This window comes from Pseudorasbora parva, chromosome 14 (genome assembly GCF_024679245.1).
Source record: "Pseudorasbora parva isolate DD20220531a chromosome 14, ASM2467924v1, whole genome shotgun sequence".
Classification (NCBI taxonomy): domain Eukaryota; kingdom Metazoa; phylum Chordata; class Actinopteri; order Cypriniformes; family Gobionidae; genus Pseudorasbora; species Pseudorasbora parva.
The window spans coordinates 8,886,405-8,899,913 of NC_090185.1; the positions used below are offsets into that span (position 1 = coordinate 8,886,405).

Consider the following 13,509-nt stretch of genomic DNA (forward strand, 5'->3'; position numbering starts at 1 on the left):
CCATTATTTCCTATCTATCCATCTACCTGTGCCTACCTATAAACACTCATCGGCTCCATAATTTAAGACCCACACCACTAAGAACAGAGCCTTTTGTGCTGCTGCTCTACGCCAGTATGTTTTTAAACCACCAATGATTTTAAAACAGGACTAAAAACACACTTGTTTAGAGAGGTTTTCAATCCTATTAGAATTATGTCTGAAGGATCATGTGACAGTCATGACACTGATGACTGCAGGAACAATTTTGAAAATTCAGCTTAGCATCACATAAATAAATAATTGTTTAAAGAATAATAAATTGAAAACCAATTATTTTAAATTGTAATTAAATATCACAATATTTAAAATTTTTCATGATGCTAACATGAATACTCTAAAAATAGAGTATACACCTCATGCTTCAAATTGTCTCAATCTCAAACTCCTACCTAGTTTCTCTTTAACAATTCTCATTTTAGAATTATAATTCACAACCAGCGTTTTGTTTCGTTTCATCCTCTGCGCTTCTGTGTTTGTTTTCAATGTTTAAATTGCTTTGTTTTTACATTTTTGTGTTGATTTTAACTTAATTCTTATTTGCTTTCACTGCTTTATTTTATGTTTTCCTCCCTTTGTAGCACTTAACTATTTTCTTTCAAATGTAAAGTGCTTTATAAATCAAATGTATTAATAATAATAATAATAATAATAATAATAATAATAATAATAATAATAATAATAATAATAATAAATATAGCTGCTAGCAGCAATTGCGGGGCCAAGCCCATACATTTTTTTTTTTTTTGCTTTTAAGGACTTTGGATATTATTAGGGAAACTTTTGAACATTGCCCATTTCAAATGCTTAAACAGCATAACTTAAACTTAACTTGCTACACATTGAATTTGACCAATCAATCTTCAAAGCTTTAGCCTGTTGCTTTAAACAGCAGACCACTCATACATTGGTTTGTTTAATTTTATAAAGGCTTGAGATTTCGAAGGCTGCAGCTTTTGCCACTAAATGACAACATTACACACAATTTTATAAAGCTGTCCCCCACGGGACTCGAACCCATAACCTCACAGTGTCTGACGCTCATCTCATTGCGCCACAGGAAAGACACGTGTTCACTGACATGCCATAGGTCCATAGATCAAATTAGAAATTAACTCAAAATGAAAAAATTTGGATTTAATGAACAACATTATATATTTTTGTGAAAAATTGGTTGAAATCATTCTTAGAAGTAATTAATGTCTGGAACGGAAGAACATTTTTGCAAATAACCATTTAGAATGCTAAGCTAATTAGCTAAACATAAACACAGGCAAGTTCAAATTCAGCAATGGATTTCTCCGGAACGGTAGCGAATATCAAAAACCGGTTCAGTCATTTCTGTGTGGCTCACTCCATATTTAATGTGAGCCAATTTTGAAGGAGGAGTAGCGAAAAAACTGTTTTTCCCTTGTTTCAATATGGCGGACAGTCACATGTTTGGAAAATGACAAATGAGACATCGTCGGAATCTGCAAAATCCAGAGAACAAAATGACATAAATTATATAGAATATAGATAATGTTTTCAAAAGTTATAAACGTTTTAGCAAAAAATCGTCAAGTAATGAATACTCTAGTAACCTACCTGTCCGTCTGTCGGTTTTATCTGATATATCTGTATTGACTTCAAAACTGTCAAACTTTCATTTATAAACTACTTTAAACTTCAAACAACTTTAAGCTTTTTAGGAAACTTTTTCAAACTTTCTGGTCCGGCTTTCTCAAGCCAACTTTAAGTTAGTCTTGACAAACTTTTTAATCTAGTTTTACTTACTTTACTTGTGTTCTATATGTTGCAGAAATCACAGTCTGAGCACAAAGAATAAAAGATGTGATGATACAGTATTCCTACTTCTAAACCACTGTGCACCATTTACTGTGGTGTCATCTGGTGTTGTACGTTGCCTGTCCCATCCTGATCTCATGATTGTTAAATGGGCTAGAATTATGCCAATTGTCACGTGTGTGTAAAGAGTATTTTACAAAGGTTTTGAAAGTGGCTCAGCCAATCATAATCAAGGACCTGAACTATCCATATTATAAATCTATTTAAAGGGTTATTTTAAGCCTATATGACTTTATATGAAGAAAATATTCATATTTATAATTTATAAACTATAATCACTGGCTTCCAGTAACGACTGTACGGAAGTCTAGTTCGGAAGAGTGAACTCAGACCTGACACATGTCAAAAGGATGTAGTGTAAGCTTAGGTGAGAGTATACACCTCATGCTTCAAACAACAATCTCGAACTCCTACCTAGTTTCTCTTTAACAATTCTCGTTTTAGAATTATAATTCACAACCAGTGTTTTGTTTTGCTTCATCCTCTGCGCTTCTGTGTTCATCAATACATTATGAGTCAAATGATTTATACTGTATGTGAACTAATATATAGGTACATAAAAAATAAACATCTCTTATCAATCAATCAACTTCATTCATATGGCGCTTTTACAGTGACGACTGTGTCAAAGCAGCTTGCGACAAAATTAGATTTGGCTGTACAGTCGTTCTGGAGAAAGCAGTGATGTTATCAGCTTATTTTAATTTATCATAGAGCGACAATGTTGTCAGATCTGTATTATAGTTTATAGAATTAAATAAGACCTAATTCATAAATTTTATTTGTATATTTAGTTGAATAACTTGGATCATAATTTTAGTGTCCCTATACTGAGCAAGACAGCCAGCCACTCACTCACTGTTTGTAATGTTTTTGAAAGAAGTTCCTTCTGCTCATCAAGTCTGCATTTATTTGATCAAAAATACAGAAAAATGTTTAATATTGTGATATTTTATTACAATTTAAAATAATTGGTTTTCAATTTATTATACTTTAAATGATAATTTATTTCTGTGATGCAAAGCTGAATTTTCAAGATCATTCCTCCAGTCTTCAGTGATCATGATCTTTCAGAAATCATTCTCATATGAGGATTCATTTTCAAAGTTGGAAACAGTTCTGCAGATTTTTATTTTTTCATAACCTGCGATTCTTTTTGATAATACTTTGATTAATAAAAAGTAATATATATATATATATATATATATATATATATATATATATATATATATATATATATATATATATATAAAATAAAATAATGCTTTAAAAGTATATTTTTTTGTAACAACAATATTAGAGGTCGACCGATAGTGGATTTTCCCGATACCGATAGCTAGGTTGGACCTCGCTTGCCGATAACCGATTAATTGACCGATAGTTTTTAAAAAGATTCTAGATTAAAATATAATAATACATAAAATAACAGGTAAAAAAGCAGTGCTGAACTTTAATACAAGAAATTTAAAAAAGTACTGAACCATGAAAATGTGTTAAATATCATATGTAAATATGAAAATATTAAAATGAGTCCTAACAGAAAAAAAATTCTACAGAAAATAACTAAAACATTAAAATATTACAAATAAATGTTTCTTTAGCTATAACCTAGAAACATGTATGTAAATGTCAGGTAACAGACTGCAAATCCCATTTGTTAACAATGATGTATGGACTTCCGGTTTAACAATCTATGGAGTAGGACGCATTTTTCGGAGCTCCTGCAGTTAGTTTCAAATTAAGCTCATTGGCACCTTCTCGTGTTATTTTTCTTTGTGTGGGATCTATCTAACACTTCTTCTTCAACTATTGTTGAGTAAAATGCCTGCTAAACCCAAATCTGGCAGTGCTCCTTCCACCGCGCTTCAGCGGCCTGCCGCGCACGTTTCATCCTCGCCCGGTAGTGATTCCTCCTCCCCTTGCGACGGTGCTGTAATGCCCACTGTCCCACCCGACTTCAGGGAGGAGCTGCTTTCATCCCTTCGTAAAGAGATGGCGGCTATTTTCAAAACCGAGCTCCAGGCTGCCCTAAGCGAACATTTTATCTCTATCAAGACGGAGTTACAGGCAGTTAAATCCGAATTGTCCGGTTCTATCACAAACATCCAGTCTAAAGTGAGCGCCCTGGAGAGCACCGTAGTGGAAATGGAATCTTCACTCTCCACCTGCAGTGATGAAATTGCTTCGCTACAGTCTAAAGTGGAACATCTTTCTGCCGGCCTGCTAAGAGTGGACAATAAATGTGAGGATCTCGAGGCCAGATCGCGTCGCAATAATATACGGATCATAGGGGTACCTGAAGACTCAACCAGCACTTCCATGATCTCGGCTGTCTCCACTCTGCTCAAAGAGGCCTTGCAGCTAGATAAAGAGCCCATTTTGGACCGCGCTCACCGCACCTTGCAGGCCAAACCCAAACCCGGGGAACGTCCACGCCCCATAATCGCCCGACTGCACTATCATACAGACTGTGTGGACATTCTGCGGCGAGCTAGAGCCCAACAAAGAATAAAGTTCGGCGAAATGGTTATACATATCTTCCCTGACCATACCGCGAAGACTGCCCGCGCCCGAGCCGCCTTCAATGACATCCGCCGCCAGCTTCGTGAGATAACGTTACCTGGGTTACGGTACGGCCTTCTGTTCCCGGCTCGCCTTCGTGTTACACATGACGGTACCGAGAGAGAGTTCGAATCACCTGAGGACGCCAGAACATACATTAAGATATTATCCAAGTAAGAGACCTGGTATCTTTTCAGGCAATTTTTCCAATGTGGAAGTGTTACAGAGAATTACGATCTGTTTACTTAACACGCCAAGTTATCTGTTATAGCTGATATGTCCACGTGTGCCTTGTTCTTTATTGTTGTAAGTTGCAGGAGACCGTTTTAAGCTTAACTGTTTCCATTAGGCAAAAGCCGGTAGCCTCGTCCTTAGGGATTTTACTCCTTTTGGAGTTAGCACTGGGTTCTCCATCATTTGGGGATGGGGTCGTTGTAAGTGCTTTGGAGAGGGTGGGAGGGGTGTGGCTATGGTTCGGCTTGTTTGGCCACCTAGTGTACGTGTGTGTGGTTATTAATCGTTTTTTTTTTTTTTTCTTTCTTTTTTTTTTTTTTTCTTTTTTTCTTTTCTTCTCTTTCCCTTCTCCTCTTCTCTCTCCCGGGGCGGTGTTCCACATTCATACTCAGCTCTTAGTTAATATTTCATAAATGCCAACTAACACTGGTAATTCAGGATCCACTATTAGTGGTTCACATATTAGGTTTGTGAGTTGGAACATCAAGGGCTTGGGAAGCCCCATTAAAAGATCTAGGGTATTCACTCACTTGAAAAGGCTTAATGCAGACATAGTGTTTCTACAAGAAACTCACATGCGCACCACAGACCAGGTCAGGCTAAAATGCTCGTGGGTCTCTGAGGGGTTTCACTCCAACTTTAACTCTAAAGCCAGAGGAGTTGCTATTTTAATTGGTAAATCGGTTCAATTTTCTGCTACTAAATTGCTTTCTGACGAAAATGGCAGATATTTAATAATTTCAGGCATGCTATCGCACGTCCCTGTATTACTAGTCAATATCTATGCCCCAAATTTTGATAACCCAAATTTTATGAATAAAATATTTGAACGTCTCCCTTCTCTACATGATAACCTCCTTATCTTTGGAGGGGACATGAACTGCGTTATTGATCCTAGTTTAGATCGCTCCTCTCCCAAAAGCTTAACACCATCATTAATGTCCAGGTCAATCTCTGACTTCATGGCTAAGAATGGTTTCATTGATCCCTGGACATTCAACAACCCTACCATCAAGGAGTATTCGTTTTTTTCACATATGCATAAATCCTTCTCTCGGATTGATTATTTTTTTATTGATGCTAAACTTATCTCCAACGTGTCAATGATTAAATATCATCCTATAGTCATCTCTGACCATGCCCCACTCTCTCTTGATATTCAGCTCTCTCCACAGCCCCGATACTCTTCTCCTTGGAGGTTAAACACTCTGCTTCTATCAGATGACAAATTTAACTCTTTTATTGTATCTTCAATTGATGATTTTATCATGATTAATCAAAAAGAGGCCGACCCTATTCCTTGTTCACTGCTATGGGAAACACTTAAAGCATACTTGCGGGGTCAAATAATTTCCTATTCTGCTCATTTAAATAAAACTCGTATAGCCAAACTTCAAGATCTTTTAACAAGATTGGACAAATTAGATCAACAAATAGCCACTTGCCCCTCCCCCAGCTTGCTCAAAGACCGTGTTGATTTACAAACTGAATTCGACCTTATTACGACTACTGAGGCAGAGCGCCTTCTCTTACGTTCGCGTTCCACATATTATGAACATGGCGATAAGGCAAGCCGGCTATTAGCCCATCAGTTGCGTCGCCAGGCTGCCTCACGTTTGATTCTTCAAATCAAGGATCCCTCCGGCACACTACATACTGACCCTAAAACCATTAACTCTGTATTCTCTTCATTCTATTCTTCTCTCTATATGTCAGAGTCCTTATCTGATGCTTCTGAAATGGGTGCTTTCTTAGATGGCCTCGATTTTCCTACTGTTAGCCCACATGTTACCAGAGAACTTGATCTGCTGCTAACAGTTGATGAAATCATCACCGCTATAAACAACATGCAAAATTCTAAAGCCCCTGGCCCTGATGGTTTCCCAGTTGAATTTTTTAAGAGATTTCAATCTAAATTAGCCCCAATATTGCTTTCTGTATATAAAGAATCTCTGCAGGTTGGCTCTCTCCCTCTTACTCTAAGACAGGCCTCCATAAGTCTGCTATTGAAGAAAGACAAAGACCCCGACCTCTGCGGCTCTTATAGACCCCTATCTCTACTAAACGTGGACGCTAAAATCCTTGCTAAGTCTTTGGCCTTGCGCTTGGAAAAATTTCTTCCAGCCATGATCTCAGAAGAGCAAACTGGCTTTATAAAGGGCCGTCAGTTATCTTACAACATCCGTTCCCTTTTAAATATAATATACTCTAAAAATTCCACTACAACCCCTGAATTGGTCATCTCAGTTGACGCTGAAAAAGCATTCGACCGGGTCGAATGGCACTTTCTGCTTGCTGTTCTAAATAAATTTGGGTTGGGTGATATATTCATTTCATGGATACGCCTTCTCTATACATCCCCTCAAGCTAGTATCTCCACCAATGGCGTTCAATCTGCTTATTTTCCTTTATCTCGAGGCACCCATCAAGGCTGCCCTTTGTCTCCTCTACTCTTTGCGCTGGCCATAGAGCCATTGTCTATCTATCTGAGAACCTCCCCCATTTTTTCTGGAATATCACGTTTTGGAATGGAATTTAAACTTTCTCTTTATGCAGACGATTTGTTGTTATACGTCTCCGACCCCAACCGCTCTATCCCATTAATTTTGTCCTTTATTCATAAATTTGGCTCATTTTCAGGTTACAAAGTTAATATCTCTAAAAGCGAATGTTACCCTGTTAATGCTCTGGCCCGTCTTCTGACTCAGCCTGACATCCCCTTCAAATTGAGCCCCTTAGGTTTTAAGTATTTAGGAGTTAATGTAACCAGAAAGCTAACCTCCCTTTTCTCTGCCAATTTCTCCCCTTTAATGTCTAAAATTAAGTCTGACCTTCAAAGATGGAGGAGCTTGCCATTATCGCTTATGGGTAGGATCAACGCAGTTAAAATGAACATCTTACCCAAGTTCTTGTTTCTATTCCAATGTCTCCCTCTATTCCTACCTAAGCGCTTTTTTAAAACTGTTGACCAGGATATATCCAGCTTTTTATGGTGTGGAAAGGCATCCAGAATAAGTAAATCAATTCTTCAGAGATGCAAGTTTAATGCTGGACTCTCTCTCCCAAATTTCCAAATGTACTACTGGGCAACACATATTCATAAAATCTCATTATGGTCCAATTCTACACAACCTCCGTGGTGTAAGTTAGAGATACTTTCTTGCAGCTCATCCTCTCTTCCTGCTTTGCTCACCTCCTCTATCCCTACTAATTTCTCTGGCTTTACAGATAACCCAGTAGTAATTTCCACTCTAAAAATTTGGTACCAACTTAGAAGGTACCTTAAATGCACTTCTCCATCTATTTCAGCTCCTTTACTAAAAAACCATTTGTTTCAACCTGCACAATCTGATCCGTTTTCTATATGTTATGACAAAGGCCTGAAAACTTTCAAAGACTTTTATAGATATGGTACTTTTCGTAGCTTTGCAGACTTGTCTAATGAATTCCGACTCCCGCCATCTCACCTTTTCCGCTATTTCCAAATCAGACACTGCGCCAAATCCTTGTTCCCAGCCTTTCCCTCTTCTCCCTCACTCCAATTGTACGAAGAGTTTCTCTCTCCGGACCCCCCTCAGAAGTCTTTCATTTCAGAAATCTATAACAAACTTCTGAATCATGACACCTCATCCACCATTAAAGTTAAGGCTGCCTGGGAGGGGGAACTTGGGTTGGAGTTTCCTGACACTTGGTGGGACGTTGCCCTCAACAAAATCCACTCTAGTTCAACCTGTGCCCGTCTAACTTTGATACAATTCAAAGTACTGTATAGGATTCATTTCTCCAAAGCACGCCTGTCACAAATTTTTCACACTGTTACCGACAGCTGTGACAAATGCCATACCTCTCCCTGCAATCTAACTCACATGTTTTATTCCTGCCCATTAGTTTTATCCTTCTGGCAGAGGTACTTTGACATTATCTCTAAAATATTTGCGACCACTGTAAATATCTCTCCCCATATTGCCATTTTCGGATGCCCAGAGGATTATAATAGATTCACATCCAAACAATTGGATATCTTTGCCTTCACATCTTTACTGGCGAGACGACATCTCCTTCTCCACTGGAAATCTGCAAAAGCCCCTTCCAGCGCTCAATGGCTAAGGGATATTATGTTTTTTTTTTTTTAAATTAGAAAAGATTAAATATTCTTTGAGAGGTGATTCTAACAAATTTTATAGTAAATGGCAGCCCTTCTTAACTTTCTTTAAATCTCTTCCTTCTTTACCCACCGATTGATGGAACCCCCCCCTCCCCTGCTTTTATTAATAATTATTTTTATTGTTTTTTTTCTTTCTTTTTTTTCCTTTTTTTTCTTCTTTTTTTTCCCCTTTATTTTATTTTATTCTATGCTTGTGAATTTATGATTGCCAGAATGTTTTGTACTTTGCACTCTGTTTGCTTTGTCTTCTGGTTTATTTACTTTTTGAATGTTAAAAAGAAAAAAAAGAAAAAGAGAAGACAGCTAAGTATGGCTTTATTTTTAGTGTCATTTCTACCTCATTGTTATGCATTTTCATTGTGCCATATTTTTCTTCCCTTTTCAATAAAAATATATCAAAGAAAAAAAAAGAAAAAAAAACAATGATGTATTTATTTAGCTAGCTTACATTAACTTAATGCATTATGTAATGTACATTTTACAGCATGTATTAATATTCGATCAATACAATTCTACCTTAATCATTCATGTTAGTTCATAGTGCATAAAAAAGGTTAACAGATAAAACTAACAATGAATAATACTTCTACAGCATTTATTAACCTTACTTAATGTTACAAATTGAATATTATTGTATTATATTAAGTGTTATCATTTCATATAAATCCAAACAGTTCGCTTTTTTAGAACACAACAGTTTTCTTATCAAAATAACAACATATGTATGTATTGACGTCTAATGCGTTTATATTTCTGTTGAATGCATGATACAGTTTCTCACATCAAAAAAAGTTTCTCAGTTACATCGTTTTAAATGCTTGAGGTAACCGTTGCTGCTAATATTAGCGTCCTGTCAGCCTCGACGACAAAGTACATATACTGCTGTTCTTCCCCTGCTAAAGCATCTAGTCAACAAATCAATTACTTTATAATGATTTGGTAACATGTACTGAAGTGTTCTGTAGTCATACCGTATCCCTGTTGGTGTTTTAAACGCATCAGATGTGTCAGCGCGCTCCCGTGCAGCATGAGCTGTGAAGCGCGGAGCCTCACGTGTCCTCATGTGTTAATGTAAACAGTGATAGTTTTTTATTTGGCCTCTAGAGGCCGCTCGCGCTATATAATGCCAGCAGACCCTTCTCAGAGCTCTCATAGGCTACTGTGTAATGACAGCAGCCTTCTCAGCCGCTCCCGCAACGGATGCAAATCGGAAAAACTATCGGTATGAATTTTTGCCGATAACCGATTGTTCCACCAATCAGCTATCGGCGCCGATTAATCGGCAAATCCGATGAATCGGTCGACCTCTAAACAATATACACTATAAGTAATTTGGGGTCATTTTTTTTTTTTTTTAAATCAATAGTTTTATTCAGCAAGGATGTGTTAAATTGATAAAAATTGTTAGTAAAGGAGATTTATATTATTTGAAAATATGTTTTTATTTTAAATAAATTCAGTTCTTTTGAACCTTTTATTCCTCAAATATATTAGGCAGCAGAACTGTTTCCAACACTCATAATACATCCTCATATGAGAGTGATTTCTGAAGGATCATCATCACTGAAGACTGGAGGAACCATCCTGAAAATTCAGCTTTACATCACAGAAATAAATGATCATTTAAAGTATAATAAATTGAAAACCAATTATTTTAAATTGTAATAATATATCACTATTACATTTTTTCTGTATTTTTGATCAAATAAATGCAGACTTGATGAGCAGAAGAAACTTCTTTCAAAAACATTACAAATAGTACCTTTTGACAGACCAAACCTTTGGCCTGTACTGTATATATATAAAACTAAAATATTAATGCTGTGATTTATACGTACAAGACTTTTAAACACAATGACTCACCATGAACAGAAACACTGAATATCTTAGCACTGTCACTGCTGCTGAAGATCTTCAGATAATAATCTCCAGAGTCTTCAGTTGTGGTGTGTGTGATGGTCAGAGATCCAGTCTGATGATCCAGCTTCAGTCTGTCTCTGAATCTCTCAGTATCTTCATTACACTGAACATCTGTACAGACTTTACTCTGATCTCTGTTGATTTGAGCGATGCGAATGTCATTATAATACCATCTTATTCTGTCTTGTTGGTTTGTTTGAACACCAGTGTGTAGAGTGACTGAATCTCCCTCCATCACTGACACTTCAACTGGACCAACACCAGATGAACCTGGAGAAGAAATGAACAGTCAATCATAAACCAAACAAAAACACACAACAGCAAAGTGCAGTGAAAATCTTTTTCTACAGATCATAGATTGCGAAGAAATATGTCTGGATTCATAATGTATACCAGCAGAAGAACATCATTATTTACACATTCACTCCAATACAGTTGTTCTCATGACTCTTGCAGAACATGTACACTGTCAATCACTTTAACCAAATATGGGGGACCATTAGGGCTGGGCGATATGGAGCAAAAAATATATCTCAATAAACGATATAAATCTTGATATCTTTACAGGAAAAATAACCCCCTAAAAACTACAGCAAAAACAAATACGCCAAATACCACAATTTTTTTTTTTTTATTAAAGTGCAAAGAGGTAGTCAGTTCATGAAGGAACAAAGTGCTTTAGCGACATTTAAAAAAAAAAAAAACTCCCTGATTACATAAATAATAATAATTTAACTATAAAAGAAAATAATATTGCCTTTTCATTTATTTCATGCTTTCAAAAGATGAATCAAAGACTCCCTTTTTTTACAGTTAAAGTAAACAGTAAGCATTTTGCAGAAAGATGGGGCCATGACTGAGATAGAAATAAACTGATTTTGTCATAACACCACTTCCTGTTAAATTTGTATCAAAATTCAAACAGTGATGTCTGTCATGAGTTTGACAAAATTCAAACTCATCATGTGGATCATGTAGGCTACACATGAGCTGAATTTCACTTCTTTTCCAGTTACAGAACGAAATATGAATGTCAGAAGGTAGGCTATATGATAATATGATACAGTACAACTTACAGAAGAGCACTGTGTCTCAGGACACCCGGGATGTCGCGTTTTCCCCTCTTGTTTAAAACATGAATAGACCTATTCATCATAATCCTGTGATAAAGCTGACAAAATAATAATAGTAATGATATTGCAATACTTTTAAAATGTTTTCAAATGATATGCGACCATTTTGACATTTTAACCGTAAACCATGTGATCAGTTAGACACAGATCATAAACTGACATGATTGCGACCGTGTCTCGCACCAATAGTGTCAATCACCTGACTGTGGGTGAAACTTGCAATTTGAACTATGATGAACATTAATATTTCTTTATGAACTTTAGCAAGCAGTTGTGTTAGAAGGAAAACATGGTCTCTTAACTGAGTCCTGAACAACGTGTGCGCTTGTCAACATGATAACTAATCCTCACCTGGTTGCGGACGCCGCCGTGTGCACTGAGACGACACGCGAGGGGAGGGGGAACAAAAGCAAGAGGCGGGAGGCGCGCGAGGCTCCGCGAGCACAACACAGAGAAGGCAAATAAGCAAAGTGGCGGAATCAGAATTAAATATAAACAATATATCGATATATACGATATGTCCAAATCCATATCGAGTTGAAAAAATATCTCGATATATTTTAAATATCGAGATATCGCCCACCATTAGGGACCATAAACATTGCATGTTCTATGCAGGCCTTGCTGATGTTAAATTGTGATGATCTTGAGTTTCCCTGAAGGGTGTGTCCGTGGCAGCCAGTCAAATTTCGTTGCTTCGCCATTAAACAGGAAGTTGTTGAAACTCAAACATACAATTTCTGATCTGCCCCAAAGTTCATGTGTTTTATTCATCATAGACTGTAAAAAAAAAAATAGAGTTAAAGGTGCACTATGCAGCTTTCCGTCCACTGGAGGGCGCCTATTCAAAACAAATGCGTAGTTTGATGATGCAAAGTGTGAGCACAGCATCTTGGGAGATGTGGTCTTCACATCACAGCCGGTGGAAAATAGGACTCGGGCAGAAATCATGTTCATGCATGCGGTTATTAACGTTACTGTAGTGTGAAGCAGAGCAGGACCGAGTGTTGTGGACCTGAGCACAGCTGCTGGAGTGATTGTTAAACAAATACCCGCCTCGCGAATACCGGGACTTTTATTATGACGGGACGGGACACAGTCGCCGGGCGCCTGCACAGATCCGCTCTTCCGGTTATGATTATAAGGTAAAGCAGCTCTGTTTATCATATTAGATACATTTAAGTGTGTTTAAATGATGTTATGACTTTACTCCGTGCGTTCACGTGTTCACACTGCTAAGAGTAAAGCGCTCCTGCCAAATAAAAGCAGAAACCGAGGGTAACGCAGATATGACGCGATTGACAGGCGACTCCGTCAAACGCTATGCTGAAACGTCCCTGTCCTTAGTTAAAATAGCAATTTTCTCACAATTTACAAATAGTTGGAAACATCTGGGATATTTTAAGAACTCAACTGAACAAAATATATAACACTGGCCTAGTGGTTTTTGGATATTTTACTGCAAAAATACTACATAGTGCACCTTTAACTAGATAGAGTTAAATAGAGTTAGAGATAACTGATCTCTGGCTAATTTGGTTCTTCAAATGAATTTGCAGATTGGATTAAAATATCTGAGATCACTGCTCCAGGGCAGGTTATGTTCTG

General features: G+C 37.1%; 1 protein-coding gene across 1 annotated transcript in view; it reads right to left on the reverse strand.

Moving 5' to 3' along the window:
- Window positions 1-13,509, reverse strand: part of LOC137039703 (carcinoembryonic antigen-related cell adhesion molecule 1-like) — a 79,896-nt gene that overhangs the window by 3,976 nt on the left and 62,411 nt on the right. Inside the window, exon 3 of the mRNA XM_067414976.1 lies at window positions 10,712-11,009. Within this exon, the coding sequence (XP_067271077.1) occupies window positions 10,712-11,009 (298 nt within the window). The remainder of the gene's footprint in view (window positions 1-10,711; window positions 11,010-13,509) is intronic.